The 27880-nt window shown below is 37.9% G+C and overlaps 1 protein-coding gene across 1 annotated transcript in view; it reads right to left on the bottom strand.

Annotated features, from left to right (window-relative positions):
• Positions 1-598: 598 nt before the first annotated feature.
• The window catches only part of BBS9 (Bardet-Biedl syndrome 9), a 547551-nt gene continuing 520269 nt past the window's right edge, over positions 599-27880 (bottom strand). Inside the window, exon 23 of the mRNA XM_058445811.1 lies at positions 599-693. Coding sequence (XP_058301794.1) covers positions 599-693 — 95 coding nt within the window. The remainder of the gene's footprint in view (positions 694-27880) is intronic.

Consider the following 27880-nt stretch of genomic DNA (forward strand, 5'->3'; position numbering starts at 1 on the left):
AGTATTGTCTTTGCCCTTTAAAAAATAAAATGTCTGTATTATAGCTGCCTGCTACCTACACTTTGAGCATGTTAGACTGAAAAAGTACATACAGACCAATAGTCTTTCAATGAATTTAATTTCCTACTTATTTCCTGAATGTAATTCATTAAAATACATAGTTGAAAGAAAAACGCCTTACACTCTCCTATATTTGGATACCTAATAGTGACTAAGAAATCCACCTCAAGGAGGAAGACCTTGGAGTCAGTCAAAGGACAGAGGATTTTTCCAGAAAGAAGCAACAGAAAATGCAAACTGATTAAAGCAAAACAAGGCAGGGTTTGTTGAAAGGGCACTGAGTAGCTCACAGACTGGAAAAGCCACAACTGCATGCAGCAGGCTGGTTCCAGGGCCTTTGGGGGGCAGGTTCCAGGGCCCAGGCCTGGCAGCCTCTCCCTGGCACCCCCCTGGCTCAGCACGGCTCTGGGCTCCTCTTTCTCCACACACCAGGAAAGATCCCTGTGTTCCTCACATCACAGACCAAAGACAGAAGGACCTTCTCCATTGGCCTGTCCCAGTTTTAACCATCCCAGGGAAGGTGTCTGATTGACCCCACTTAGCTTTTTGGTCCCTCCATCAACTGGAGATGCTGGCTCAGGGAGTGGGGTATTCTTAGGGTCCAGGCCTCGATCCTCTGTCCAGTCCTGGGGTCTGTGAGCAGAGAGAGATGGAGGGAGTAATGGCAGAGGAGGCATCCAACACCCACAGCTACCATATCCATGCCATGTCCCTCACACAGATCACAGCATCTAATTCTGAGCACAGGATTAAACTGGGGGAAAAGGAAGGACACTGGGTACCCATGGTTTCAAAGAGAGCCACTGCGAGTGGGGAAGGCCAAGGACACCAAAAGAGAATTTCAACTGCCCGTGACAGGCACCCGCACCTCTGAGCAGGGATGTGTGAGGAGTCCACTGCCCATCTCTAACCCCACACTCGGGACTAAGCCTGTGGCTGGAGAATCTCTTCTTGATGTCATTTAGCCCACTGTGGGGCCTACTCTTCCTCCTTCAGCCTGACAGCTTTCAAGTTCTTACCGAGTCTTACTCCAGCCTTTATTCACACCCAGCCCTGTCCACATACACACTGCATGCTTACACAACCTCAGCTCAGGGGCTCCCCAGCAGGGCTTTGTGGTTGTTTCTTTAGCCGTTACCTATAAATGTGCACTGAATCTGTTTTATGTGACAGCCTGGGCCTGGACAGAAACTCACACCTGGGGTAATAGGACCAAGGTAAGATAGCACTGAGGGTAGGGGCATCTGACAGGATGTCTGTGGAAAGGTCTAGAAATGCTCTTATGTGATTCCTACTATGTGCCGGGAAGGATGCAAAGTATTTTACACTTATTATTCAATTTAAACCTAAAAACAACCACGTGAGTAGGCATTATTATTTCTGCTTCACAGATAGGAAAATGAGGCTCAGAGAGCTTAACAGTGTGACTGCTGAGCTGCAATTCTGACCTCAGGTTGCCCACTGCAGAGTCCAAGCAAGCTCCATGCACCACCTCCCCCGACTCACATACTGCAAGGACAGGAGCCTTCAGGCTCTGTTGGGTCTTGTCCTCTTCTTTTTTGGCAGAGCGCTTTAGCCAAAATTGAGCCTTGTATCCATCCACCTCCCTACCAAGGCTCAGGCACTCCTGGGGGAGGCAGGGACTTGGGAGAGCAGGGAGTCTGCAGGTTTCCACTCGCAGATCTCCATGGGAGAGGGGACTGCGTGAGGAAGATGTTCTGTGCAGCTTCCTGAGGCGGGGTGGCCAGACTGCTGGGGACCAGCGGGAGGCTGTGCAGGGCTCGAGCCAGCTACGGATTCCCAAAAGAGTCCTTAGGTCGCAGATCTGAATTGTGAAGAGAGGGGCCATGGCATTAGGTGCAGCACTATTTTCACGAGTAGGGGAAGACTCTGCGGGCAGGGTTGGCAGAGAGCAGAGAGGGTTGGATAAGGAAACAGTTCTGAGGTCCAAGTGACAAACTCCAACTCACACGGAGGAAAGGTAGGCTGCAGGCAAAAAGTCTCCCTTTTATTGACCTCAAAACCATATAACCCAAGATAATTACAGGAACACAGTTTTTACAAGAGGAAAATAATTTTTCCTCAGAACTTGTAAAGTCTACAGAAAGGAATACTGCAAGTATGCCTTTAATAGTTTATGAGGAAGCTATTCCAGAGATCGTGGGAAGCCACTACCTGTAGTAAAACCCGTAAAGATCACAGGAGAACTGTATTTTGGCATTTACCTGGTAAAGAGCTCCTCTCCTATCCCTATCCCAAGGATTTTCAAATCTCAAAAAAAAAAAAAAAAAAAAAAGAAAAAAGTTAACTTTACCAACTTCACCATATAAAGCAATTGTTCATGGTGTTCATGCATTCCCAACCTTCAAAACCTGTCAGCTGAGTAATATGATTTTCCCCAAGAAATAGTTCCAACATGTAGCCCTGCTTTCCAAACATATCTGGCAGTTTTCTCAGAAGAAAATACAATCGAGTGCTTTTTAAAGTTTTTTTTAAGTCTTTTCTTAGAATATTTTCCAAAACAAAACAAAACCAAACATATAGAACTATTTTCTAGTAAAACCGGTGACTACATTTCCACTTTGCCTTATAGGAACAAACAATTCAATCAAATCAGAAGTAAGAAGTGTAAAGAAAGGAATGCTGTGTGAGGACAATGCTTCGGGCACGCAAGCGGCTCTTTCAGGGATTAAGTATTTGGGGCAAGTGGATTCCCCAAAGCAGATTGTCTTAATTCACAGGCCTTGTTTGGTTGGTTTAATCCTAGTTTGGGCCGCCTGATTGGGTCACACCAAGCTTTAGAAAGGGTAGAGTGCCGACCACTCACCCAGCGAAAGGTTTCCTTGATCCTTTGTCACAAACCAAAGAAATTCTTCCTTAAGGCTAAAATGAAGACTTGGCTTCAACAGCCTCCAGCCATCCTCATTCAAACTCACCCCAAAGGCAACCAGAACTCAGTCCAATGCTTCATTTACATCTATCTCCGTATTTCCTTTTTTTAAAAAACAACAACTAAGAATGTTCGAGTAGTGTGACCTTGTTATACGCTGTGTACATTAAAGCCAACACACGGAGGCCCCTAGTCATTGTCTTCCTCTGCTGCGGAGACTGGCGGGAGGGGTGGGACGGAAGGTGCTGGGGCCTGGAGTCCCCGGGGCTGGGCAGTGGTCGTTCTGAAGCCAAACACCGAAGCCCGAATGGGTCATTCTGGGACGAGGAAAACACAAGATCCGGCGAACCCAGAGGGAGGACAAGGCAAAGTCGCAAGTCCACCAGAACGAAGGAGCAAGCCACCCAGTAGCCGCGAGCGGGGCGAGGGCGCCGGTGGAGCGGGGCTGGAGGGGACAGAGGCCGGGGCGAGGTGGGTGCGCGCCAAGGCGGTGCTCACTTGTGGCTCATTGTACAAACAGAAGATAATGTCAAACAAAGCCTTTCCATTCACACCATGATTTTGAAATAAGTGGAAAGCAGCGATCTCCCCCCATAGGGTCGGTGGAACACTGAAGAGTGAACATTTCTCAGGGGGCGCTGCTGCTGCTGCTGGGAAGCAATCGCTGAGCAAAAGGGTTTACGATTGTCCAGGCAGGGTGAGTGCCAAGTAACACGGAGGACAGCAGGAACTAAGCACTTCGGAAGGGCAGAAGGGAAACACTAAAGAAAACCCATTTATGAGAGCACCTACCCCGTTCTCCTTATGCCATATTCCATTACATTCCTGGCACGGGGGTCTGGCCCACAAACAATTTCTTCCCTACAGTTTCCAGCCTAATTTGTAGGCAAATCTCTCCTTTCCCTCAACACGAAATACAATACCTTTCTGTGATGAGAGGGAATTTGTTCCATTCTACGCACTAATTAGCGGCTGTGATTCCCCATTTTGGGTCCACCGTTACTCACTGGAACATCCCCAAAAAGCACAGCCTACCTCTCCAGGCTCTCTTCATAATCCCCACCATGGGAACACCAAGCAGGGAACAAGGATGGGAACAGGCCTGGCCCCGACAGTGTGGAGCACGTCAAGGTTGAGTTCCTCTGTACAAACCACACGTTTCCACCACACATCCAGTGTTTCCTTACTATCTGAAATTGTATCGAGCTGGAATTTGGTTTGGATTTAAAGGGAGGGGTTTTTGAGGCAAGGGGCCTCTGCACTGCTACCAGATGAGTCCGGGCCACCACTGGGAGGGCCTCTGAAAATTGGACTCAGATGGCCAAGTTGTGTCCATGCATGCTCAGCAAACCAAGCCTCGAAATCATGCTTGGCCCTGCTTTCTACACACGTGTTCCTCCACTTCATGATGCCTGCTGCGTGTAGGAGCCTGTGAAAGGAGCTAAGGATGCAGAGATCAACAGGCCATGAGGCCAGAGAGGGGACATTTCACCCTTTGGAGAGGACAAGGTCATTAAAACCTTTCCAGAGAAGGGGACACTAGAGCTGAGCCTCGAGGGATGAAGATGATGGGAGAAGAGGATCCAGAGAGAAGGAAGAGCCCGCTGGCACGGAACGCTACTGGGATAAATATCACCATTCTTAAGTCGCCTGCAGGGCCGGCATGGGCTGAGGGTCTCCCTGGGACAGTGCAGTTCGCCATGCTTATGCTTCCCTCCTCTCTGTGGACAAGATACACGGCCTTCTCGCCTTTCCTCCAACTTACCACACTGCACACTCTGATCAGCCTCCTGGTCTCAGGGCCTCAGTCACTTCCTCAGAAAAGCTTTCCCCACTTTCCAACAAAAATCAAGTCCCTGCACTTTGCAGGGGCCTGCATCACCGCCTGTGCTTTGCCTCGGTAGCACTCCTCAGAATGGTCATTTTGTAGTTGTCTGTGGAATTCATTGAGTAAAGTCTATTTCCCCCCACTTGGCTGTAACCCCATGAGGGCAGGGAGAGGGCTTATTTTGGGCTGACTACTGTATCCCCACCACTAAGCACAGTGCCTAGCACATAGTAGACAATAAATATTTATGAGATGAATGTCTGAATGGCTGAAAGAATGCATAAATGAGTGAGTGCAGAAGGCAGGAAACCATGCCTCTGCATCCAGAGGAGTGTAATGTCACCAGAGGGAAAGGTGTGCATGGCAGGTAGGGATGCCCAGCGAGGAAGCCAGACAAAGACGGGTCATGAAGGAACTTGGCTCCACTGAGGGTGTGAATTTGAACTTGATACTGAAAGCTGTGAGGATCTGCTGAAGACTCTTCAGCAGGGGACTGGCTGCCTGACAAATCTAACTCATAGAAAACATGCAGTGTGCTTACGTATTTAGGGCCTTACTGAACTCACGAGGACAGAGTTTGATCCTTAACGGACGCAGAGGTAGGAGGCATTGTGGTTTAGTAATCCAGTTGAGTTCGCTCAACAGGCAGTAAGTGCAATTTACTGTGAACCATAATTATATATGAGTTTAATTTTTTACTCCAAAAAATCTCCCCAGAAGAATCAATTATGCTCTGATTTGAAAAAAGAAAAATTTGAACTTGTACACTTTAAATTTCTCTTACATGCTTTTCGCACCTCATTTATTTTTTGTTCTGTTTCGATTTGAAATAAATCCTCCATACATGTGTAAATTAAACGGATTTGCTTTTGTTACAAGGCTTAAAGTGGTTTTCATGTGGATCTGTTTTGCTTTGCTTATGTCTCGTTTCTGTGTGTTTAATCATTATTTGACAAGGAATTTTTAGATGTAATTAAAAGCAGCTAATCACATCAAAAATTCAAATGGAAAGTTTTATAAACCTGTGGCACATTACAAAAAAATGTAAATAGTAACAATGTGGGAGCTGTGCTAGGTTTCACAAATAAGAATTCAAACCATATAAAAGGTCTCGAAATATAAACTGTTGACAAGAGAAGGCCCAAATCTGAAATTAGCCTTTTAAAGTCTTTTAAATATTTACACAGCAATAAAATACAGAGGAGTTTTAGAGGAACTCAGAGGTAACCACAGTAGCAAGTGTAATTATTGAAATTTAATTTGCTGATACATTTAAGAAAGATTGTATTGATTTAAGAGCATTGAGCTGAATACATGGTTTCACAGAAATGTAATTTTAACGTTGAATCAGGATATGTCACAGTGAATATTTGACCTGTGAAGTTTAAGTACCTTATTTCTGACGAAGTTCAGTGACTAACATTTTAAAATACCTAAAAGGGAAAGAAGCAAAAGAGTATCACTTGCGCTCCTACTATGTGTCAAGCATCATACTGAACGATTTATACATTTCAGCACAATTTAGTCAGCACACAAAGGGCTGAGGGAGGCGTTTTTGTACTCATTTCACATATGCTAAGAACAGAGGTTCAGGAAGAGTCCCTCACTGGCTGACATCACATAGCGATCGAACAGCAGAGCTAAGATTGCCACCCAAGTCTATCCCTGAGTCCCTTTGCCCTTTCCACTGTCACTTAGAATTAAAAAAACAAACAAAAAACAAAGGAAACAAAAATTGTTAAATCATTTTTTAAATGAGCTCACACATGAGTATTTTAGCAAGAACCCCCCATGCAGGATTTAAGAGCAATTATGTAAATGACACTCTTTAGCTCTGGAAACTAACTCCCTAATTCACACAAAATGTACATTCTCCTCATTTGTGTTTTTGCCCCTGTATGGGGACTTTAATGTGCTAAGTCCTAGAGGTCAGTGTATACTTTTCTCCTTGCGTACAGGCTCTATTCAACAGGTTGCACAAATGAGCACTCAATAAGGACTTGTGTAAGGACAATGACTCAGTTGCACCAGAGTTCATCCTTTTTTCTTCCTTGAATTCCCATTCCAGTACCTGTCCCGGGCTAACTAGGGAGCCCCTCATGCTCATGGTTCTCTGGGTGCACTACTGTGAAGCGCTTGTTACATTGCATTTAACTGTGTTGTTTGTGTCTTTCCTGTTCTGAAAGCAGGCAAGAGTACTGCAATTTTACTTTCCAATTGTTTGTTGGTAATATATGGATATTATCAATTGTTTATATTAAGCTTGCATTCTGCAACTTTGCTAAATTCAGTTATTCTATAAGAATTTGAAATTCTAGTTTCTGAGGATGACATTATCTGGGAATAAAGACAGTTCTATTTATTCCTTTCCAATTTCTGTGTACCACCTGTTGGCCTCATTGTACTGGATAGCATCTCTAGTACATCGCTGAATAGAAGGCAGAACTGACACATTCTTTCCTGATTCCCACTCTTGAAATTAAAGAGCTCAGTCTTTCACCGGTAAGTATGATGTTGATTCTAGGTTTTCATAAATGCCCTTTATCACCTTGAGGGAGTTCTCTTCTACTTCTACTTAAGCAATCTAGGTACTGAATTTCATCAAATACTCCTGCTGCATCTTCTGAGATAATCTTAGTGTTCTTCTCCCATATTGTTAATACAGAATGTGAATTATCTTGATTGATTTCAGAATGTTAAACCAACATTGCAATTTGGAGGTAAACCCCACCTGGTTATGATGTGCTATCCTTTTCATATATTGCTGGCTCCTACTTGGAAATGTGTTAGTCAAGATTTTGCATCTGTATTCATGAGGGACAATGGTCTCTAGTGTTTTTTATTCTTCTGTTTGTGTGTTTTGCTATTGCCATTGTTTCCTAAATACTGTTTTTGTCTGATTGGGTATCGGGATGATGCTGGCTTTTAAAAAAAGGTAGAAATGTTTCCTCTGACATGTTTTCTGAAAAAGTTCGTGTAGGATTGATATGTCTTCATTAAATCTTTGATAAAATTCGCCAGTGAATTTACCATCTGAGACGTTTTTAAATTATAAGTTTAATTTTTTTTTTGAGACAGTCTCATTCAGTTTCCCAGGCTGGAATGTAGTGGCACAATCACAGCTCACTGCAGCCTTGACCTCTTCAGTTTGTCAAGTAGCTGGGATCATAGGCATGCACCACCACATCCAGCTAATTCTTTTATTTTTTTGTACAGATGGGGTTTCACCATGTTGCTCAGGCTGGTCTCAAACTCCTGGGCTCAAGTGATCCACCTGCCTTGGCCTCCCAAAATGCTGGGATTACAGGCATGAGCCACCATGCCCAGCCTGTGTGGTGTAAATATTTATTTAGAGAAATCCTAAAACAAACTACAGCAACTTACTTGATCACTATTGGCTTTGTAGTATAATATCAAGTGTCTCATATCCAGGCCAAACTGATGCACGGGGTGGGCTCCCAAGACTTTGGCCATCCCTGCCTATGTGGCTCTTCAGGGTACAGCCCCCTTGGCTGCTTTCACAGGCTGGAATTGAGTGCCTGTGGCTTTTCCAGGTACATGGTACAAGCTGTCAGTGGATCTACCATTCTGGGGTCTGGAGGATGGTGGACCTCTTCTCACAACTCTACTAGGCAGTGCCCCACAGGGGACTTTTTGTGGGGGCTCCAAGCCCACATTTTCCCTCCACACTGCCCTAGTAGAGGTTCTGCATAAGGGCTCTGCTCCTGCAGCAGACTTCTGCCTGAACATCCAAATGTTCCCATACATCCTGTAAAATCTAGGCAGAGGCTCCCAAGCCTCAACTCTTGCCCTTTATGCACCTGCAGGCCTAACATCAAGGCTTACAGCTTGCACCCTCTGGAGCAGTGGCTTAGATGTATCTGGGGCCCTTTTAGCCACAGCTGGGGCTGGAGTGGCTGGGATCCTGGGAGCAGTGTCCTGAGGTTGTGCAGGGCAGTGGAAAACTGGCCCCAGCCCACAATACCATTCTTCCCTCCTAACCCTCCAGGCCTAGATGGGAGGGGCTACCATAAAGTTCTCTGAAATGCCTTCCAGGCATTTTCCCCATTGTCTTGGCTAGTAACATTTGGCTCCTCTTTACTTATGCACATTTCTGCAGCCAGCCTGAATTCCTCCCCAGAAAATGGGTTCTGCTTTCTACCACATGGTCAGGCTGCAAATTTTCCAAACTTTCACACTCTGCTTCCCTTTTAAATATAAGTTCTAGTTTCAGAACATCTCTTTGCTCATGCACATGACCATATACTGTTAGAAGCAGCCAGGCAACATCTTTAATGCTTTGCTGCTTAGAAATTTCTTCTGCTAGATACCCTAAATCATCACCCTCAAGTTCAAAGTTCCACAGATTTCTAGGGCAGGGGCACAATGCCTCCAACCTCTTTGCTAATGCATAACAAAAGTGATCTTTGGTTCACTCACCTCTATCTGAGACCACCTCAGCCTGGACTTTATTGTTCATGTCACTATCAGCATTTTGGTCACAACTTTAACAAGTCTCTAGGAAGTTCCAAACTTTCTGTTACCTTTTTGTCTTCTTCTGAGCCCTCCAAACTGTTCCAACCTCTGCCTGTTACCCAGTTCCAAAGTTGCTTCCACATTTTCAGGTACCTTTATGGCAATGCCCCATTCCTGGTACCAATTTTCTGCATTAATCTGTTCTTGCATTGCTATAAAGAACCACCTGAGACTGGATAATTTATAAAGAAAAGAGGTTTAATTGACTTCACAGTTCTGCAGGCAGTATAGGAAGCAGGGCTGCGGAGGCCTCAGAAAACTTAGAATCATGGTGGAAGGTGAAGGGGAAGCAGGCATGTCTTACATGGCCAGAGCAGGAGAAAGAGGGAGAAAGGAGAAGTGCTACACACTTTTAAACAACCAGATCTTGTGAGAACTTACTCACTATCATGAGCACAGCAAGGGGGAAGTCCACCCCCATGTTCCAATCACCTCCCACCGGGCCCCTCTCCTCCAACACTGAGAATTACAGTTCAATGTGAATTTAGGTGGGGACACAAATCCAAACCATATCACTTCCAAAATGGATATATATTCATAACTAGTCTAGTTAAACTAGACTACCCACCATCCTAGTGATTTCTCTTTTTAATTTTCAGACATATAATTTAGTGTGACAACTTAGAAATGTTATGAGAGCTTAACTAAGATGATTATATATTTATTCTAATTGCTAAGATAAGTTATAAACAACCGCTAATCCTTAACTGTGGCTAAGTAAACAGTTAAGCATATCTTATGAGCGTGTCTTTATGAGGAAAAATAAATGTCAGCATTACCCACCTAAGTAGGAGAATTGGATCTGTTAGGCCCCATTGCTAACAGACATAAACATCATGGTAAGGTGCTTCCTGAAATTAATGTATTAATCACAATAGCAGTTGTTTAGAGGAAACTTAAGAGTCACCTTAGGAATGTGCAAAGGGTGCCTGACCCTTGCACCAGCAGTGATACAGTTGGTAATCTACATAATAAAAGAAAAAATCCAGAGAATCAGTAGTCATAGTAGATAGAAGACAGGTTTTTAAATCAAACAGACTTAAATTTATTTTCTTAAGTCTCCCACCTATGTAACCCTGGGCAAATTTCTTGGCAGTTTCCTCATGTGGAAAATAGAAATAATACCTTCTTCATAGGGCTGTTAAGATGAGTAGGTGCTATGAGTAGAATTCAGTGCCTGGAACATAGTAGGAACACAATAAAGTCTCACTTTCATAATTTTATTATTATTTATAAATCTGTACAACTCATTTCTGTTTCATCTCCAGATAAAATTTTCATTCTTCTTGTCATATTTCTAGATTTTGAGCCCATATAGAATAGGACCCAAGGTACTATAATTTTGTGCTTCTTCAGGTGGTAATCAAACAAAAAAATGACAAAACATACAAAATGACCTTTCCCGCATAGAATAGTTGGGCACTTGTTGCTTCACATGAATTTCCAGTAAAACTCCTTATCAGTAAACAGGTACATCATTGGTTGGTGTCAATGGAGCCTAGCAGACACATCTACCAAGAGTACTGGTTCAGTACTACAATTATGGTCGCACACATTTCTTAACCCAGGGTGATTACTGTTTATGATGTTTTAATCGTTGAAAGGATAACCTGTACCAGACCCGATGTGCCTTTGGCTGGGTGCTCACTGAGCTAGCTTCCTCTATAATCAGGATGACCTACACCCCAGGACTATTCTAGTTTACACCTGTTATTTCAGCATAATTATTAATAGTCCCCTCTTTAACTCCCCCAAAATGTTACAGTTTGGATAATCAATTACATGGTTTCTCTATTTACAATTATCCTTTATCAACTATATTCTGCAACTCATTTGGTGGCTGTCATAAAGTACTATTGTACTGTTGTTACTCATGAAGCTGATACAGGGTTAAGACCTATAGTAACATCTGGAATGTGTGAAACACCACCTGGTGAAGCAAATTACTTTATGCCAAGCTGGTGGTGAATTTAAAGAAAACACATGGAAAGTTAATTAGAAAGTAAAAGAGGAGAGATAGATCTCAACAGTACTGCCAAACAGAATGTTTATAGGATGAGGAGATACAGATGGGATTGTTAGCTCAGAAGTTAACAGCTGCAAAATTCTCTGCCCACTAGCAATCCTTGGCTTCTAATGTGGCCACTGTGTGGTAATATTCAAGGGTTGAGGGTAGAGGTGGGTGGTAGGTGGTGGGTGGAAAAGAAATAGAAATCTAAACAGACAAGGATAAGTATTTATAGTTACAAAAGTCATATTCAGTATAGTATTATATATAATTTTACATTTAGAAAACTAAAATAGCCATTGTTTTCTTAAACCAAGGGAAATACAGTCTGACAAAAAACTCTTTTGGCCAAGATTCACAGAGATTTGCAAATTGGGCACATCTCTCTCAAGGGCTGAAATTTATCAGAATCATGAGGGAAATTAGAGGCATGTCATTTTCTGTTTTTAAATTTTTTATGGTAAAATAAATTAAACAGCCAAAAGAGTAAGACTTACATGAATTTTTTTTTTAAATAATAGAATGAATGAAAGATTTGCTCACCAACCAGCTTAGGAAATAAAACAGGCCTTCTGGCCCCTCCCCAGTGGTATTTTCTTTCTCCTCAACTTCCAAGAAGTAACCTCAATTTAAAAATTTTGTTAATCTTTGCCTTACAGTTTGCCATCTAGGTATACATCCTAAAACAATATGTTGTTATGTTTGCCTGATTTCAAACTTTCATAAACAGAATCCTAATATATACATTCTATAATTTGCTTTTGTCTCTGAGATTCATCCATGTTAATCCTTGTAGCTTTAATTAACTTTTGTTGCTGTGTAGTACCCCATAGTAAGAATATATTGAAATTGGTCAAATCTACAGCTGATGACTTTTTAGATGGTTTGGGGTTTTCGGTTTTTCTTTTTTTTAATCATGCTTTTATGAGCATTCTCAAAATTCCCATTGGGCAAGAGTTTCTCTAAGGTATATATCTAGGAATGTCATTCCTGGTGATAGGTTATGTGCACGTGCAACTTTACTAACAAATGCCAAACTCTTGGCCAAAACAGCTGAGCTGAGCCAACAGGTTCAATGGATGTGGGTATTTTCTGTTCTGTGTCCCTTCCAACTGGTATTTGTAGACTTCTCCTTTTTCTCCTATCTGGTAGATGCAAAAACATATTGTATTTTAATTTGCATTTCCTCAATTACTAATGAGATTAAGTCTTTTTTCCAATTTTAGCATATTAATTGTTTATCTTCTGTAAGCCATCCATGTATGTTTTTGCTCATATTAAGATGTTGCTTTCTTATCAAACTGCTGGAGGTTCCTTAGACACTCTAAATACTAATTCTTTGCCAGTTATATGCACTGGAAATATTTTCTTCCACTTTATGACATGATTTTTATCTTCTCTTATAGTGTCTTTTGATGACTATAAGTCTTAATTTTAAGACAATCAGTATTTTTCTTTTAGGCTATGATGAAATTAAGGAATCCTTCACTACACTGAGGTCATAAAGACATTCTCCTACATGTGTTCCTAAAATATTTGTTGTTTCGTCTTTCACATTTAAGTATTTAATCCAACCAAAATTGACTTTTCTGTATGGTTGAAGTATGGGTCTAATTTCATTTTTCTCAATATGGTTATCCAATTGCTTCAGCAACATTTATTGAAAACTATTTTTACCCACTGATCTGCAATATTATCTCTGTCATATTTGGACATTCTGTTTCTGGACACATTATTATGATGCATTGGTCTATTAGTATATCCCTACATTAATACCATACTATGTTTTAGCTTTACAATTAGACTTGATATCTGGTGGAGCAAAGTTTTCAAGAATGGCTGTTTTGAGGCCTTTGCTCTTTCATGTAAATTGTATTTTATGTATGTATTGTCTCAAGCTTTATTAAAGTATAAATGACAAATAAAAATTGTATATATTTATGGTATATAAAGTGATACTTTGATATTAAATGTGCATATGCTGTGAAATGCTAATTAACATATCTAGTATTTCACATACTTTTCATTTTTTGTGTGATGAAAGTATTTAGGATCTACTCACTTAACAATTTTCAAGTATACATTATTACTAACTATAGTCACAATGTTTAACTGAAACTTGGTATGCTTTCACCAACACCTCCCCTTCTTCATCTCAACCCCACAAACTAACAAACTAGAACCTGAGAGCCACCATTCTACTTTCTGCTTCTATGAGTTTGGCTTTCTTACATTCCACAAATAAGTGAGGTCATGCAGTATTTTTTTTCTTTCTTTCTTTCTTTTTTTTTTTTTTTTTTTTTTTGAGACTGAGTCTCCAGCACCAAGCCTGGAGTGCAATGGCGCTATCTCAGCTCACTGCAACCTCTGCCTCCTGGGCTCAAGTGATTCTCCTACCTCAGCGTCTGGAGTAGCTGCGATTACAGGTGCGTGCCACCACACTCAGCTAAATTTTGTATTTTTAGTAGAGATGGTGTTTCACTATGTTGGCCAGGCTAGTCTCAAACTCCTAGCCTCATGTGATCCCTCTGCCTTGGCCCCCCAAAGTGCTGGAATTACAGGTGTGAGCCACTGCGCCCAGCCCATTGTAGTATTTGTCTTTCCATGCCTGGCTAAGTTCACATAGCATAATGTCCTCTAGGTTTATCCACATTTTCACAAATGACAGGATTTCCTTCTTTTTAAAGGCTAAATAGTATTCCACTGTATGTACTACACATTTTCTTTATCCAGGTTAGGTTAATTCCATACCTTGGCTACGGTGAATAATGGTGCAATAAACATGGGAATACAGGTATCTCTTTGATATACTCATTTTATTTCCTTTGGATATGGTGCGATTGCTAGATGATATAGTAGTTCTATTTTTAATTTTTTGAGGAATCTCCATACTGCTTTCTTTACACTAATGGCTGCACTAATTTACATTTCCAACAATGTGCAAGGATTCCTTTCACTCCACATTCTCGCCAGCACTTTTGTCTTTTTGATCATAGTCATTCTAACAGGTGTGAGGTGATATCTCATTGTGGTTTATTTTCCTGATGATTAATGATGTTGAGCATTTATTCATATGCCTGTTGGCCATTTGTATGTCTTCTTTTGAGAAATGTCTATCAGGTCCTTTGCCCATTTTTCAGTCAGATTCTTTGTTTCCTTGCTGTTGAGTTTTTTGTTTCCCTTATATATTTTAGATATTCATTAGATATATGGCTCACAAATATTTTCCCCATTCCATAGGTTGTCTGTTTACTCTTGATTGTTTCCTTTGCTGTGCAGAGCTTTTAAGTTTAATGAAATCCCCTTTGTCTATTTTTGCTTTTGTTGTCTGTGCTTTTGGGGTCATGTCCAAATAATCACTGCCCAGATCAATGTTAAGAAGCTTTTCCTTATGTTTTCTACTAGTAGTTTGCAGTTTCACATCTTACTTTTAAGTCTTTTTTCATTCGTTTTTGTATATGATGTGAGATAATGGGCAATTTTTCATTCTTCTGCATATGGATGCCCAGGTTTCTCAGCACCATTTATTTTTTCCATTGTGTATTCTTAATACCTTTGTTAAAGATCAATTGACTGTAAACATATGGAATTATTTCTGGACTCTGTTATGTTCCATTGGTCAGTGTTTCTGTATTTATTGCAGTACAATGCTGTTTTGATTACTATAGCTTTGTAGTATATTTTAAAATCAGGTAGTGTGATGCCTCCAGCTTTGATCTTTTTGCTCAAGACTGCTTTGGCTATTTAGAGTCTTTTGTGGTTGCATACAAATTTGAGAATTGATTTTTCTATTTCTGTGAAAAATGTCATTGGAATTTTGACGGGATTGACCACTTTGGACAGTATGGACATTTTAACAATATTAATCCTTCCAATTCAAAAAGACAGGATATTTTTTCATTTGTGTTTTTTTTCCTTTTTGTCATCAATGCTTTATAGTTTTCAGTGTATAGATCTTTCACCTCCTTGGCTAACTTTATTCCTGATATTTTTTATTATTGTAAATGGGATTTTTTTCTGGATTTCTTTTTCAGGTAGTTTCTTGTTAGTGTATAGAAATGCTACAGATTTTTATATGTTGATTTTCATCCTGCAACTTTACTCAATTTATTGCTTTTAATAGTTTTTAAAAGGAGTCTTAAGGGCTTATTTAACCATTTTTTAAGGAGTCTAAAGGATCTACTATACACAAGATTATTAATCTATTCAGATTTTATATTTCTTCATAATTCAGTCTTAGTAAGTTGTATGTTTCTAGGACTTTGTACATTTCCTCTGGGTAATCCAATTTGCTGGCCTATAGTTTTTATATTAGTCTCTTAAGATCTTTTCGATTTCTGTGGTAGAGGTTGTAATGTCTCTTCTTTCATTTATAATTTTATTTGCATCTTCTTTTTTTCTTTGGCTAAAGGTTTGCATTATTTTGTTTGTTTTTCAAAAGTGCAACTCTTCATTGATCTTTTCCATTATTTTTCTAGTCTCTATTAATTTCTGCTCTGATCTTTATTATTTCATTCCTATGCTGACTTTGGTCTTAGTTTGCTCTTCCTTTTCTAATTCTTTGAGGTGTAACACTAGGTTATTTATTTAAAATCTTTCATATTTTTTGATGTGGGCATTTATTCCTATAAACTTTCCTCTTAGAACTGCTTTTGCTATATGCCATAAGTTTTGTCTGTGTTGTGCTTCTGTTTTCATTGGTCTCAAGATACTTTTGGATTTCCTTTTTGCTTTCTTCTTTGACCCAGTGGTTGTTCAGGAGTATTTTGTTTAATTTCAACATATTTGTGAATTTTCCAATTTTCTTGTTATTATAGTTTCATAGCATTGAGGTAAAAGAAGATACTTAATATTATGTCAATCTTCTTGAATTTGTTAAGACTTGTTTTGTGACCTAACTAACATATGATCTATCCTGGGTAATGTTTCATGTGCATTCAAAAATATCGTGTGTTCTGCTCTGTTGAATGGAATGTTATACATATGTCTGTTAGGTCTACTTGGTCACTAATGTTGTTCAGGTCAGCTGTTTTTCTTATTGATTTTCTGCCTGAATGATTTATCCATTGTGGCGAGTGGGGTCTGAAGTCCCTTACTACTACTGTGTTACTATTTGTTTCATCCTTCAGTTCTGTTAATATTTTCTTTATGTATTTAGGTGTTCCAACATTGGGCAAATATATATTTACAACTGTTATATCTTCTTGATGAACTGACCACTTTATCAATACATAATTACCTTCATTTCTTGTGACATTTTTTGACTAAAGTCTATTTTGTCTGATGTAAGTATAGACACCCCTGCTCTCTTTTGTCTACAGTTTTCATGAAATATCTTTTTTCATTCCTTCATTCTCAGGCTATCTGTATTTTTAAAGCTAAAGTGAGTCTCTTCTATGCTGCATATGGTTGTGTCTTGTTTTCTAATACATTCAGCCACTCTGTCTTTTGATTGAAGAATTTAATCTATTTATATTTAATGTAATTAATGAGAAGTAAGGACTTCTATTGCCATTTTGTTAATTGTTTTGTAGTTCTTTTGTTCTATTCTTCCTCTCTCGCTGTCTTCTTTGTAATTTGATAATCTTTTTCATAGTGGTAAGCTTTCTCTCCCTTTCTCTTTTGTGTACCCACTACAGGTCTGTGTGTGTGTGTGTGTGTGTGTGTGTGTATGTGTGTATGTGGTCACCATGAGGATTATGTAAAACATTTTATAGTTATAAGTCTATTTTAAGCTGAAAAGAACTTCACTTGCATATGATAAATCTAAATTGAAACTTCTCACTCACATTATGTTATTAATGTCATAATTTACATTAAAAAAAATAGAGATGGGGGTCTTGATATGTTGCCCAGACTGGTCTGGAACTCCTGGGCTTAAGTGATCCTCCAACCTCAGCCTCCCAAAGTGTTGGGATTACAGGTGTGAGCCACTGTGCCCGGCCATAATTTACATTTTGTAGATAATGTGTATCTATTACCAAATTATTGTTAAGTATAGTTATTTTTATTACATTTGTCTTTTAATTTTAATACTAGAGGTCAACGTGATTTATGTACCACCATGATGGTATTATTGTAGTCTCAATTTAACTACATTCTCATCTATATAGTGAGTTTTATACTTTCATAGGTTTTCATGTTGTTAGTTAATGTCTTTTTTTTTTTTTTTGAGACAAGTTTCTGCTCTTTCACCCAGGCTGGAGTGCAGTGATGTGATCACAGCTCACTGCTGCCTCAACTTCCTAGGCTCAAGTGATCCTCCTATGTCAGCCTCCAGAGTAGCTAGGAGTACAGGCATGTGACATTATGCCCAGCTAATCATTAAACAAAAAAATTTGTAAAGACAAAGTCTCACTATGTTGCCCAGGCTGGTCTTTAATTCCTGGCCTAAAGCAATCATCCTGCCTTGGCCTCCTAAAGTGTTGGGATTACAGGCATGAGATACCATGCCCAGCATGTGTCCTTTCATTTAAACTTCAAGAACTCTCTTTAACATTTCTTGTAAGGTAGATCTAGTAGTGATGAACTCCCACAGCCTTTGTTTGCCTGGGAACATCCTTATCTCCCCTTCAATTTTGAAGAACTTCCATAATGCATATATTAGTTGGCTTTATTACATCCCACAATATAGGTTGTCTACATTATTTTATCTTTTTGTTCCTCTAACTGTGTAATCTCAAGTGACTTGTCTTTGGGCTCTCTGATTCTTTCCTCTGCTCAATTGAGTCTCCTATTGAAGCACTCTTGAAGTTTTCAGTTCATTCATTGTGTTCTTTAGCACTAGAATTTCTGTTTGGTTCTTTTTTGTGGTTTTTATCCCATTGTTGAACACTTTATTTTCTTCATGCATTGTTTTCCCAATTTTGTTTAGTTGTCTACTGTGTTTTCTTGCAGTTCACTGAGCTTCTTTAAGATAATTAATTTGAATTATTTCTCAGACACTTAATAAAGCTCCATTTCTTTAGAGCTGGTTACTGGTGCTTTATTTTACTCCTTGGACAGTGTCAGGTTTCCCTGATTATTTGTGATCCTTGTGGCCATGCATTGATGTTTGCACATTTGAAGAAGGAGGCATCAATTCCTGTTTTTACACCTGGGCTTCAGCAGTAAAAACCCTTCACCAGTCACCAGTCCATAAGAATGATGATAAACACTGGGAAGCACAAGACAGGAGAGGGAGGGATGAGGGTAAGGGTTGAAAAAACCTACTTATTGGGTTCTATGCTCATTACCTGGGTGATGGATTCATTCATACTCCAAACCACAGCATGATGCAATATACCTTTCTAACAAACCTGCACATATATCTATTGATTTTAAAATAAAAGCTAATACATAAAAATAAACAAAAAGATACATTTTCTTTCTCCATTCATGTAAGTTTAATGTATATCTACATAAAGTGCTTATATATCTTTTGTGAAGTTTATTTTAGGCACCTTATATTTTCATTGATATTTTAAGTGCTGTCTTTTTAAAATTATAATGTCTTTTCTAAATTCTAATTGCTATTGCATAAACATAAAATTCATGTTTGCATATTAGTTCAGTACCAAGCAAACTTACCCTTAACAATTCTAATAGTTAACCTGTAATTTGAGTGGGAACTTTCTACATAGACAATCATATTATTTGCAAATAATGAGAATTTTGAACCTTCCTTTCCAATCCACATATCTTTTATATCTTTTTCTTTTCTTGCTCTTGGCTGGTACCTCCTGTAAAAAATTGAATAGGAATGGTGAAAATGTTTCTGATCTCAAAAGGAATGCATTAGGTTGTCATAAGTATAGTATATGTGTAGGTTTTTGTAGGTTCCTTTAAGCACATTAACAAATCTATTCTTAATTTGCTAATTTTCAAATCATTAATTAATGTTGCTTAAAGGCAATGACTTTTGAATATGTTTGTTTAATATTGTATTAATTGTATAATGTTATCCTTTCATCTGAAGATCATGGGTTAATCAATTTTCTAATTTTAGCCAATCTGTATTTTTGGGCCAACCTTGCATTTCTATGGTAAATAAAAATTGGATATAATTTATATTTAATATATTGCTGTATTCAATTTGTTAATATTTTGTTTAGATTTTTTGCATCTAACTTCATGTTTGACATTGGCTTATATTTCTTTGACATATTTTCTTAGCATGATTTTGATATCAGATTCTACTAGTTAGAGAGTATTCTCTTTTTCTAATCTATAAGAATGTGCATAAAGTTGGGATTATTTGTTTTTTTAAATTAGTAAGTCAACATCTTCAAAGCGTTTAAAGAAGACTCAAGATCTCATAACATAATATTTTAAGTGTCCAGAATACAATTTAAACTGACTCAGCATATGAAGAACAGGACAGTCTCAACTTGCATAGGGAAACAGTAATGGATTCTAAGTCCAAGATGACACAGAGATTAAAATTACCTGACAAAGATTTTAAGCAGTGATTATAAAAATGTTCCAGTAAACAATCTAGAACACACTTGAAAGGAATGAAAAAATAGGAAGTCAGTAAATAAGAAAAATAATTAAAAGACTAAAAAAATTAAATAGAAAGTCTCAGCAAATAAGTAGAACATATAAAAGAAGAACCAGATGGAAATTTTAGAACTGAAAAAAACACAACAACCAAATGTTAAATTCACTGAATACCAGAATGAAGACAATAGAAAAGTCGGGGAACTGAAAAATAATTCAATAAGAATTATTCAATATGGACATCAGAGAGAGAAAAAAAAAAGAATGAAAAAAGGGAATAGAGCCTCGGGGATCTGCAAGACCATAACAAAAAGTTCAATATTCGTGGTTTTTGAATCCTAGGAGAAAAAAAGAAAGAAAGCAGTCTGAATAATACTTGAAGAAATAATGGCTGAAAACTTCTCAAATTTGGCAAAAGACATACAGCTACACATTCAAGAGGTTTAGTAAACTCCAAGCAAGGTAAAGCCAAGACATCAAAATCAAACTGCAGAAAACTAAAGACAAAATATATTTAAAGCAGCCAGAGGAAAACAACACATTACCTATAAAGGAACAATTTGAATTGTCAACTCAAAAATCTATACCCAGCAAAAAGATCATTAAGGAATAAAGGTGCAATAAAGACATTCTCAGTTGGAGTAAAACTAAAAGAATTTGTTGTCAACAGATCTTCTCTAAAAGAATTACTAAAGGAAATTCTTCAGAAATGAGATAATATCCAAAAGAAACTTGAGGCAGCAGGAATGTAGGCAGAGCAAGAGAAATGGGAAATATCTTGGTAAAAATAATAGTCCTCTTTTCTCTTGAGTTCTTTAAAATGTTTGCAAGCTAAGAACAAAAATTACAACATTCTCAGGTTTTAAAAAATAAACCTTTATTTTGTTTTAAAAAAATAGGCTTTTAAAGAGCAATTTTAGGTTCATAGCAAAAATTGAGTGAAAAGTACAGAGGGTTCCTCTATAAATTCTGCCCCACAAATGTTCCATTCCAGGCACTAATGTATAATAAACCTAATGTTTAGTAGAACGCACCAGTGAACCCATCAAGACCTGATGCTTTCTATTTTAGAAAGTTATTAACTATTGATTCATATGTATTTTTAACATATAGGCCTATTCAAATTGTCTATTTCTTCTTGTTTGGTTTCAGCAGATTGTGTCTTTCAAGAAACTGATCCATTTAATTTACGTTATCAAATTTGTGGGCATAGATTTGTTCACAATATTCTTTTATTATGCTTTTATCATTTATGGGATGTAGTATGACCCTCTTTCATTTTTGATAGCAGTAATTTGTGTTCTCTCTTTTTAAAATAGTTGGCATGGGCAGAGGCTTACTGATTGTACTGATCTTTTCAAAGAATCATGCTGTTCCCTCATTTATTTTCTCTATTTCCTGTTTGTGATTTCATTAATTTCTGCTTTAATTTCTATTTCTTTTTTTTCCACTGACTTTGTATTTAATTTGCTCTTCTTTTTCATATTTTCTAAAGTGGAAACAGAATATAGATTTTAGGCCTTTCTTTTCTAATATATGCATTCAATGCTATAAATTTCCCTCTATAAACTCTTATTGCTGCATGTGCAAATTTTAATTAGTTGTATTTTCATTTTCATTTAGGTGAAAATATTTTTAAAATTTCTCTTGGGATTTCCTCATTGATCTATGTGTTACTTTATAGTGCATTGTTTAATATCCAAGTATTTTGAGATTTTGTAGCCATCTTTCTGTCACTGGTTTCTAGTTTAATTCCGTTGTATTCTAAGAGTAGACACTGTAAGATTTTCATTCTTTTAAATTTGTTAAGGTGTGTTTTATGGCCTACAATGTGGTGTATCTTGGTAAATGTTCCACATAAGCTTGAGAAGAATGTGTATTCTGCTGTTGTTGGGTGGAATCGTTGACAGATATCAACTATATCCAGTGATTGATGGTGTTGTTGAATTCAACTATCCTTATTGATTTTCTGCCTACTATATCTTTCCATTTCGGATGGAGGGATGTTAAGTCTCCAATTATAATAGCGAATTCATCTATTTTCTCCTTGAATATCTATCAGTTTTTGCCTCACATATTTTGATGTACTGTTAGGTGTACATGTTACAGGTTCTTATGTCTTCTTGGAGAACTGATCTCTTTATCGCTATGTAAGGCCCCTCTTTATCCCTGATAACTTACCTTTCTCTGAAGTCTTTGTCTGAAATTAATACATTGACTTCTTCTTTCTTTTGATTAGTGTTATGGTATATCTTTCTCTATTCCCTTCTCTTTTAATCTATATGTGTCTTTATATTTAAAATGAATTTCTTGTTGACAAGATATAGTTGGGTCTTGTTTTTTGATTCATTATGACAATGTATCTTTTAATTGGTGTATTTAGATCATTAGCATTGAAAGTGATTATTGATTGCAGTTGTCCATCAATGGATGATGGGATAAAGAAAATATAGTACATATATATATATACACACTATGGAATACTACTCATTTATTAAAAAAAGAATGAAGTCATGTCTTTTTTGCAACACTGAATGAGCTGGAGGTCATTATCTCAAGTGATATAACCCAGAAACAGAAAGTCAAATACGACATGCTCTCACTTACAAGCAAAAGCTAAATATGTGTACACACGGACATAGCAAGTGGACTAATCAACACTGGAGACTCCAAAAGGTGGAGGGTTGGGAGAGGGGTGAGGGATGAGAAATTATACATGGGATATGATGTATACTACTTGGGTGATGGTTACACTAAAAGTCCAGACTTCATTCACTATGTGATAGATCCATGTAACAAAACTGCACTTTACTCCCTAAATCTATAAAAATAAAAAAAGAAAAGACAAAAAGCAAAAATTAAAATGAAAAAACCCAAAGTGACTATTAACATTACTGGATTAAGATCTATCATATTTGTTACTGTTTTCTATTTCTTACCCACCCCCCGTTTTTGTTCCTACGTTTCTCTTTCACTCTTTTGCTTCCTTCTGTGGTTTCACTGAGTATTTTATGTGATTCCATTCTCTATCCTTTCTTTATATATGTACATACATAATATAAAGTTATATAACATATATGTAACTTTTTAGAGGTTACCTTAGTGTATCTACAATATACATTTACAACTAATCCAAGTCCACTTTCAAATAACACTATAATTTTTCATAGGTAGTGCAAATACCTTATAACAACAAATAATCCTAATTCTTCCATCCCATCTCTTGTATCATTGTTGTCATTCATTTCACTACGTGTGTGTATATATGTATTCAATATACATTTCATTTCACTTATACATATATATTTTTTAAATACATTGTTTATTATTTTGAATAAACTGTTATCTGTTAGATCAATCAAAACTAAGAAATATAAAAATTTTTATTTTACTTTCACTTACTCTTTCTCTGATGCTTTTCTTTATGTAGATCCAAATTTCTAACCTATATTATTTTCCTTTTCTCTGAATCACTTCTTTTAACATTTCTTGCAAGGCTGGTCTGCTGACAACAAATTCCCTCAGTTTTGTTTGTCTGAGAAAGTCTTTATTTCCTTTTCATTTTTGAAGGATCATTTTGCAGGGTACAGAGTTCTAAGCTAGTGAGTTTTTCTTTCAGCACTAAATACTTTACTCCACTCTTCTTGCTTAGTTTTCTGAGAAGTGGATAGGATTCTTTTCTCCTTAATAGGTAGGGTTTTTCCCCTCTAGCCTCTTTCAAGAATTTTCTTTATCTTTGATTTTCTGCAGTTTGAAACTCACATACCTAGGTGTGGATTTTTAGTATTTACCCACTTTGATGTTCTCTGAACTTCCTGGCTCTGTGATTTGATGCCTGACATTAATTTGAAAACATTCTCAGTCATGATTGCTTCAAATATTTGTTTCTTTTTTCTCTTTCTGGTATTCCCATTATGTGTAAGTTACATCTCTGTAGATGTCTAACATTTCTTGGATATTTGTTCCAGTTTTTTTTTTTTTTTCTTGGGTTTTCTGTTTGGGAAGTTTCTATTGACATATCCTCAAGCTCAGAAATTCTTTCCTCAGCCATGTCCAGTCTACCAATGAGCTCATCAAAGGCATCGTCATTTCTTTTACAGTGATCTCTAGCACTTCTTAATTCTTTCTTAGAATTTTCATCACTCTGTTTACATTGCCCATTTGTTCTTGCATGCTGTTTATTTGATCCAGTGCAGAACCCTTAGCATACTAGAGTTGTTTTAAATTCCCATTCTAATAATTCTAACAACCATGCCATATCTGACTCTGGTTCTGATGCTTGAAATGTCTTTTCAAACTGTATTTTTGGCCGTTTAGTATGCCTTGTAAGTTTTTCTTGGTAGCTGGATATGATGTACTGAGTAAAAAGAATCGTGGTAAACAGGCCTTTAGTAATGTGGTGCTAAGGTTGTGGGGCAAGGGAGGGCACAGAAGGCATTCTATAGTCCTATGATTAGGTCTCAGTGTTGCAGTCAGCCTGCATCTGAACTGCAAATTCACAAGTCCTTCTTAGCTCCCCACCTCCACTCCTTCGGTGAAACAGGATTGACTGTGTGGACTGACATCAGGTATTTCCCATCTTTCAAGTTTGTTAGGCTCTGTTAAAACTCCAATAGTTTATGCTCTGGAAAATAGTTTCACTTGAAGGAAGGCCTTGTTAAGAAGGATAGGATGCTCTGGCATATTCCAAAATGGTTTGATTTCCTCTCCCACTGTTGGAAACATGAAAGGATTTTCCTTAAATATTCACTTGAGAACATGGTCAAGCTCCTGAAGGGAAAACTCACGAAAATGTGGAGACTCCCTTATGACTGGGTCTTCTGGAGTTTTTAACTCTCAGACCTATCCACTCTGGGACTCCAGGAATTAGTTAATTACACTTCAAGTTTTCTTGCCCTGATACTAGCTCCCATGGAGGTTTCTGCTCATGGGTTTCTGCTGCAAAAACTTGTGATTCTCTGTATGCACCTGTATTTTTCTCCAAACCACAGGGCAGTGGTTTGCCCTCTGATCTCATTTCTCTGACAGATAAGAAGAGTTATTGATTTTTTTCAGGTTTTCCCTTGTTAGGACAGAGTGACATTTTCCAAGCTCCTTATATCTGGGACCAGATAAGTACAGACGGAATTCTAAAAATGTACGTAGATATAATATACAAGAAGCTACAATATAAAGAGGGTGGGTAATGGGAACCATAAGGCAAATGTCAGGAGGATTCACCTGTAAAGTCATATGTCACGTTATTGTATTTTTTGTGGCAAGGTTAACTTCTGATATTTTTAATTGTTATAGGATTATTCAAGTTTTCACTTTCTTGTTTAGTCAATTTAAAAATGGATTTTAAAAAGAATAACCATTGCATTGAAGTTTTTGTATTTACTGGCATAAAGTTGTTCAACACAGAATTTAGCAGAAACTATCAATGTGAAAGCTGGTTTGGCACAGGCTGACCTCTCAGGATTTCTGCTTTCATGCTTTTCATGACAGCTCAGCATATCATAAAAAAGCACATTTATTGTATTTTCCCAGGATTTAGTTGTGTCAACTGGTAGAGTTAGTCATGGCATATAGCCTGCCATGCAGAAACAGAGTGTATGGTTGTTCTTTCTTAAATTAGGACATAAGTCTTCAAAGCCTGAGAAACACTTTACTCTACACTAATGTATTCTTCAACTAGACTAATGGTAGAAGTCCAAGCGTTGGTGTTATTCATGATATGTCTTTCTCTGTGATATAATGAACCCCGGACTGGGGACGAGAAGCCTTGGCTTCTTGCCCAGGTCACCTATTTTTTTTATTGCTGGGCCACTTTAAGGGAATACTATATACTCTGATCCTACACTTTTCCATCTGTGACTTGGGATGTTAATTTTTTTTCGTGTATGTTGCAAACATAGTGAGGTTGTTGTGAGGATCAAAAAATATCCACTTAAGTGAATGAGATTTTTGTCACTTTATACAAGGTATTATTTTTCTGTGTGGCACTACACTAAATGGGATGTATACAAATCATATTTCCAATTCCAACCCTCCCCTCACAGCCTGCCAACTCTTATCCAGCAATCCTGATGTACAGCCAGTCTGAAAAACCCCTGTACCACAGTATACATTCTCCATAACATTATGGAGAAGTGAAAATACACAAATTTTGAAGTGATAAGTGAAAGAGCACTACAGGAATTTCATGGTTATAAAAGATATTAATCAAGGGGAATTCACAATTGCTCTTCCAACCACTAAGGAACAACAGTCTTAGGTTTTAGGGTTCTTTCAAGCATTTGAAGCCCTTTTCTTTGATTTCCAGAACAATACTTTGAGGATGGTGACACAGGTGGGACAGACCCCCACTTTGCAGATGAAAAAATAAGAGCTTGGAGATGCTAAACTACATCCTCTAGCTCCCTTTCCTAATTACTTTCTTCTAAAGTTGAGTTTTTGTCATCTTGTATTTGCAACTGTCCATTTTCTTCTCTGTTCCCCCACTGAACTGAAAGTTCTTTAAGGACAAGATCCATGTTTTATTTTTCTTTGGGGCCCCGGTGCCCACGATAATGTCTGAAAACAATTTAATTTTGCTGTTCAATGAACAGATCTCTATTTAGTGCACATAAAAATGAGGTGAAGAGAGGCTAAGTGACTGACACAGATCAGAAAGCACCTTTTCAAGAGGACCAGGCATAAAATTGAGGCCACCTGATTCCTAGTCATAAGGTCTTTTCTCTATATCATATTGTCTCCTTAAAGAAGTGGACTTTGAGTGGCTATCTAAAAATAGAATGAACACTGACCACAGGGAGATGAGTAAAGCTTGGAAAAACATCCGGAAGAGGTACTGGGATAATCAGGCAAACAAGACTCCTAGCAGATGAGCTTTGATGGGATGAAGGAATAGACTACACAATAGAAGATAAAGGAGAGATGACATGAGCCAGTGCCACTGTAGGGACCAATGATATACATGCAAATGATGGGAGGGACTCAAATGAAGGACAAAGACAACCAGGCATCAGAGGAGGTGATGAAATTGGGGGCAGCCTGGGGAAAAGTACATCACTGTTACTGAAATGGAAAGGGAGGACCAGATCCAGATGGCATTGGTTTTAGAAGTAGGGAATGTGAAATGTATGTGTATGTGTATGTGTGTTTTATGATTTGTTATTGACATTTTGGGGAAAAGTTGAAAATAAATCCCAACTCTCATCCTCTATCCATCCTTGTGTGATTAAAGTCTGGAGAATGTTTAATGTTTTCTTTCAAAATTACTTGTTGATTGCTTTTTTCATTTTTGTGAGCTGCTGAGTGTGAAAAATGAGTATTACACACCATACTTTCCCCCAAGGAATGAGTAACTACTTAATTTTTATCCCAAAAGACTCAGTAAAATAAAAGCTTCAGTTTCCTCACTTATGACTAGAGATCTAAAGTAATTTCCTAATTTTCATCCTCAAATAAATAACAGTTCACTTAAATACAGAAGATAATATTAAAGGATTCAATGAATATTATAGACCTAAATTTCACAAAGTGGTAAGTGACTTGTGTCTGGGCTTAATCAGTACTCTGTTCTAACTGAGAAGATAAAGTTTCTAGATTTTTTTGTTTACATAAAAGAATTTAGTTCCAACTGTTCTTCATATTCAGATGATCTTAATGTTCTTTTGGGAAGGCTGGCACATAGAAATGAGAGTTCACAGGTGACATCATGAACTTCTCTTTCTGGAACTGGTACCAGATGGAATAAACATGATTACTGTAGCCTGTTAAACAGAATTTCATCAATTTAATAGCACTTTAAACCTCTTCACTTTCCCCAATCAGATGATCCTGGAGCCAATGAAGCGGCTGGGCCCTCTTAAATTTGATAGCTTGCTGTGAACTTTTCATCTAAAACCGACCCTTCAGCCAGTTGAGATACAAGACTGACTCAGTCCCTTTTGGGACAACTCATGGAGTGGCTGCTAAGAAATAAGCATCAGTAGAACTGTCCCTGAATGTATAAGGTGAAACATCTCTCCACAAAACCAAGGACACCGAACTGAGAATTGCTGTTTTGCTAGTCCATAAAGGTTTGCTGATA

Source organism: Hylobates moloch, unplaced genomic scaffold (assembly GCF_009828535.3).
Source record: "Hylobates moloch isolate HMO894 unplaced genomic scaffold, HMol_V3 SCAFFOLD_1, whole genome shotgun sequence".
In the NCBI taxonomy this organism is placed as follows: domain Eukaryota; kingdom Metazoa; phylum Chordata; class Mammalia; order Primates; family Hylobatidae; genus Hylobates; species Hylobates moloch.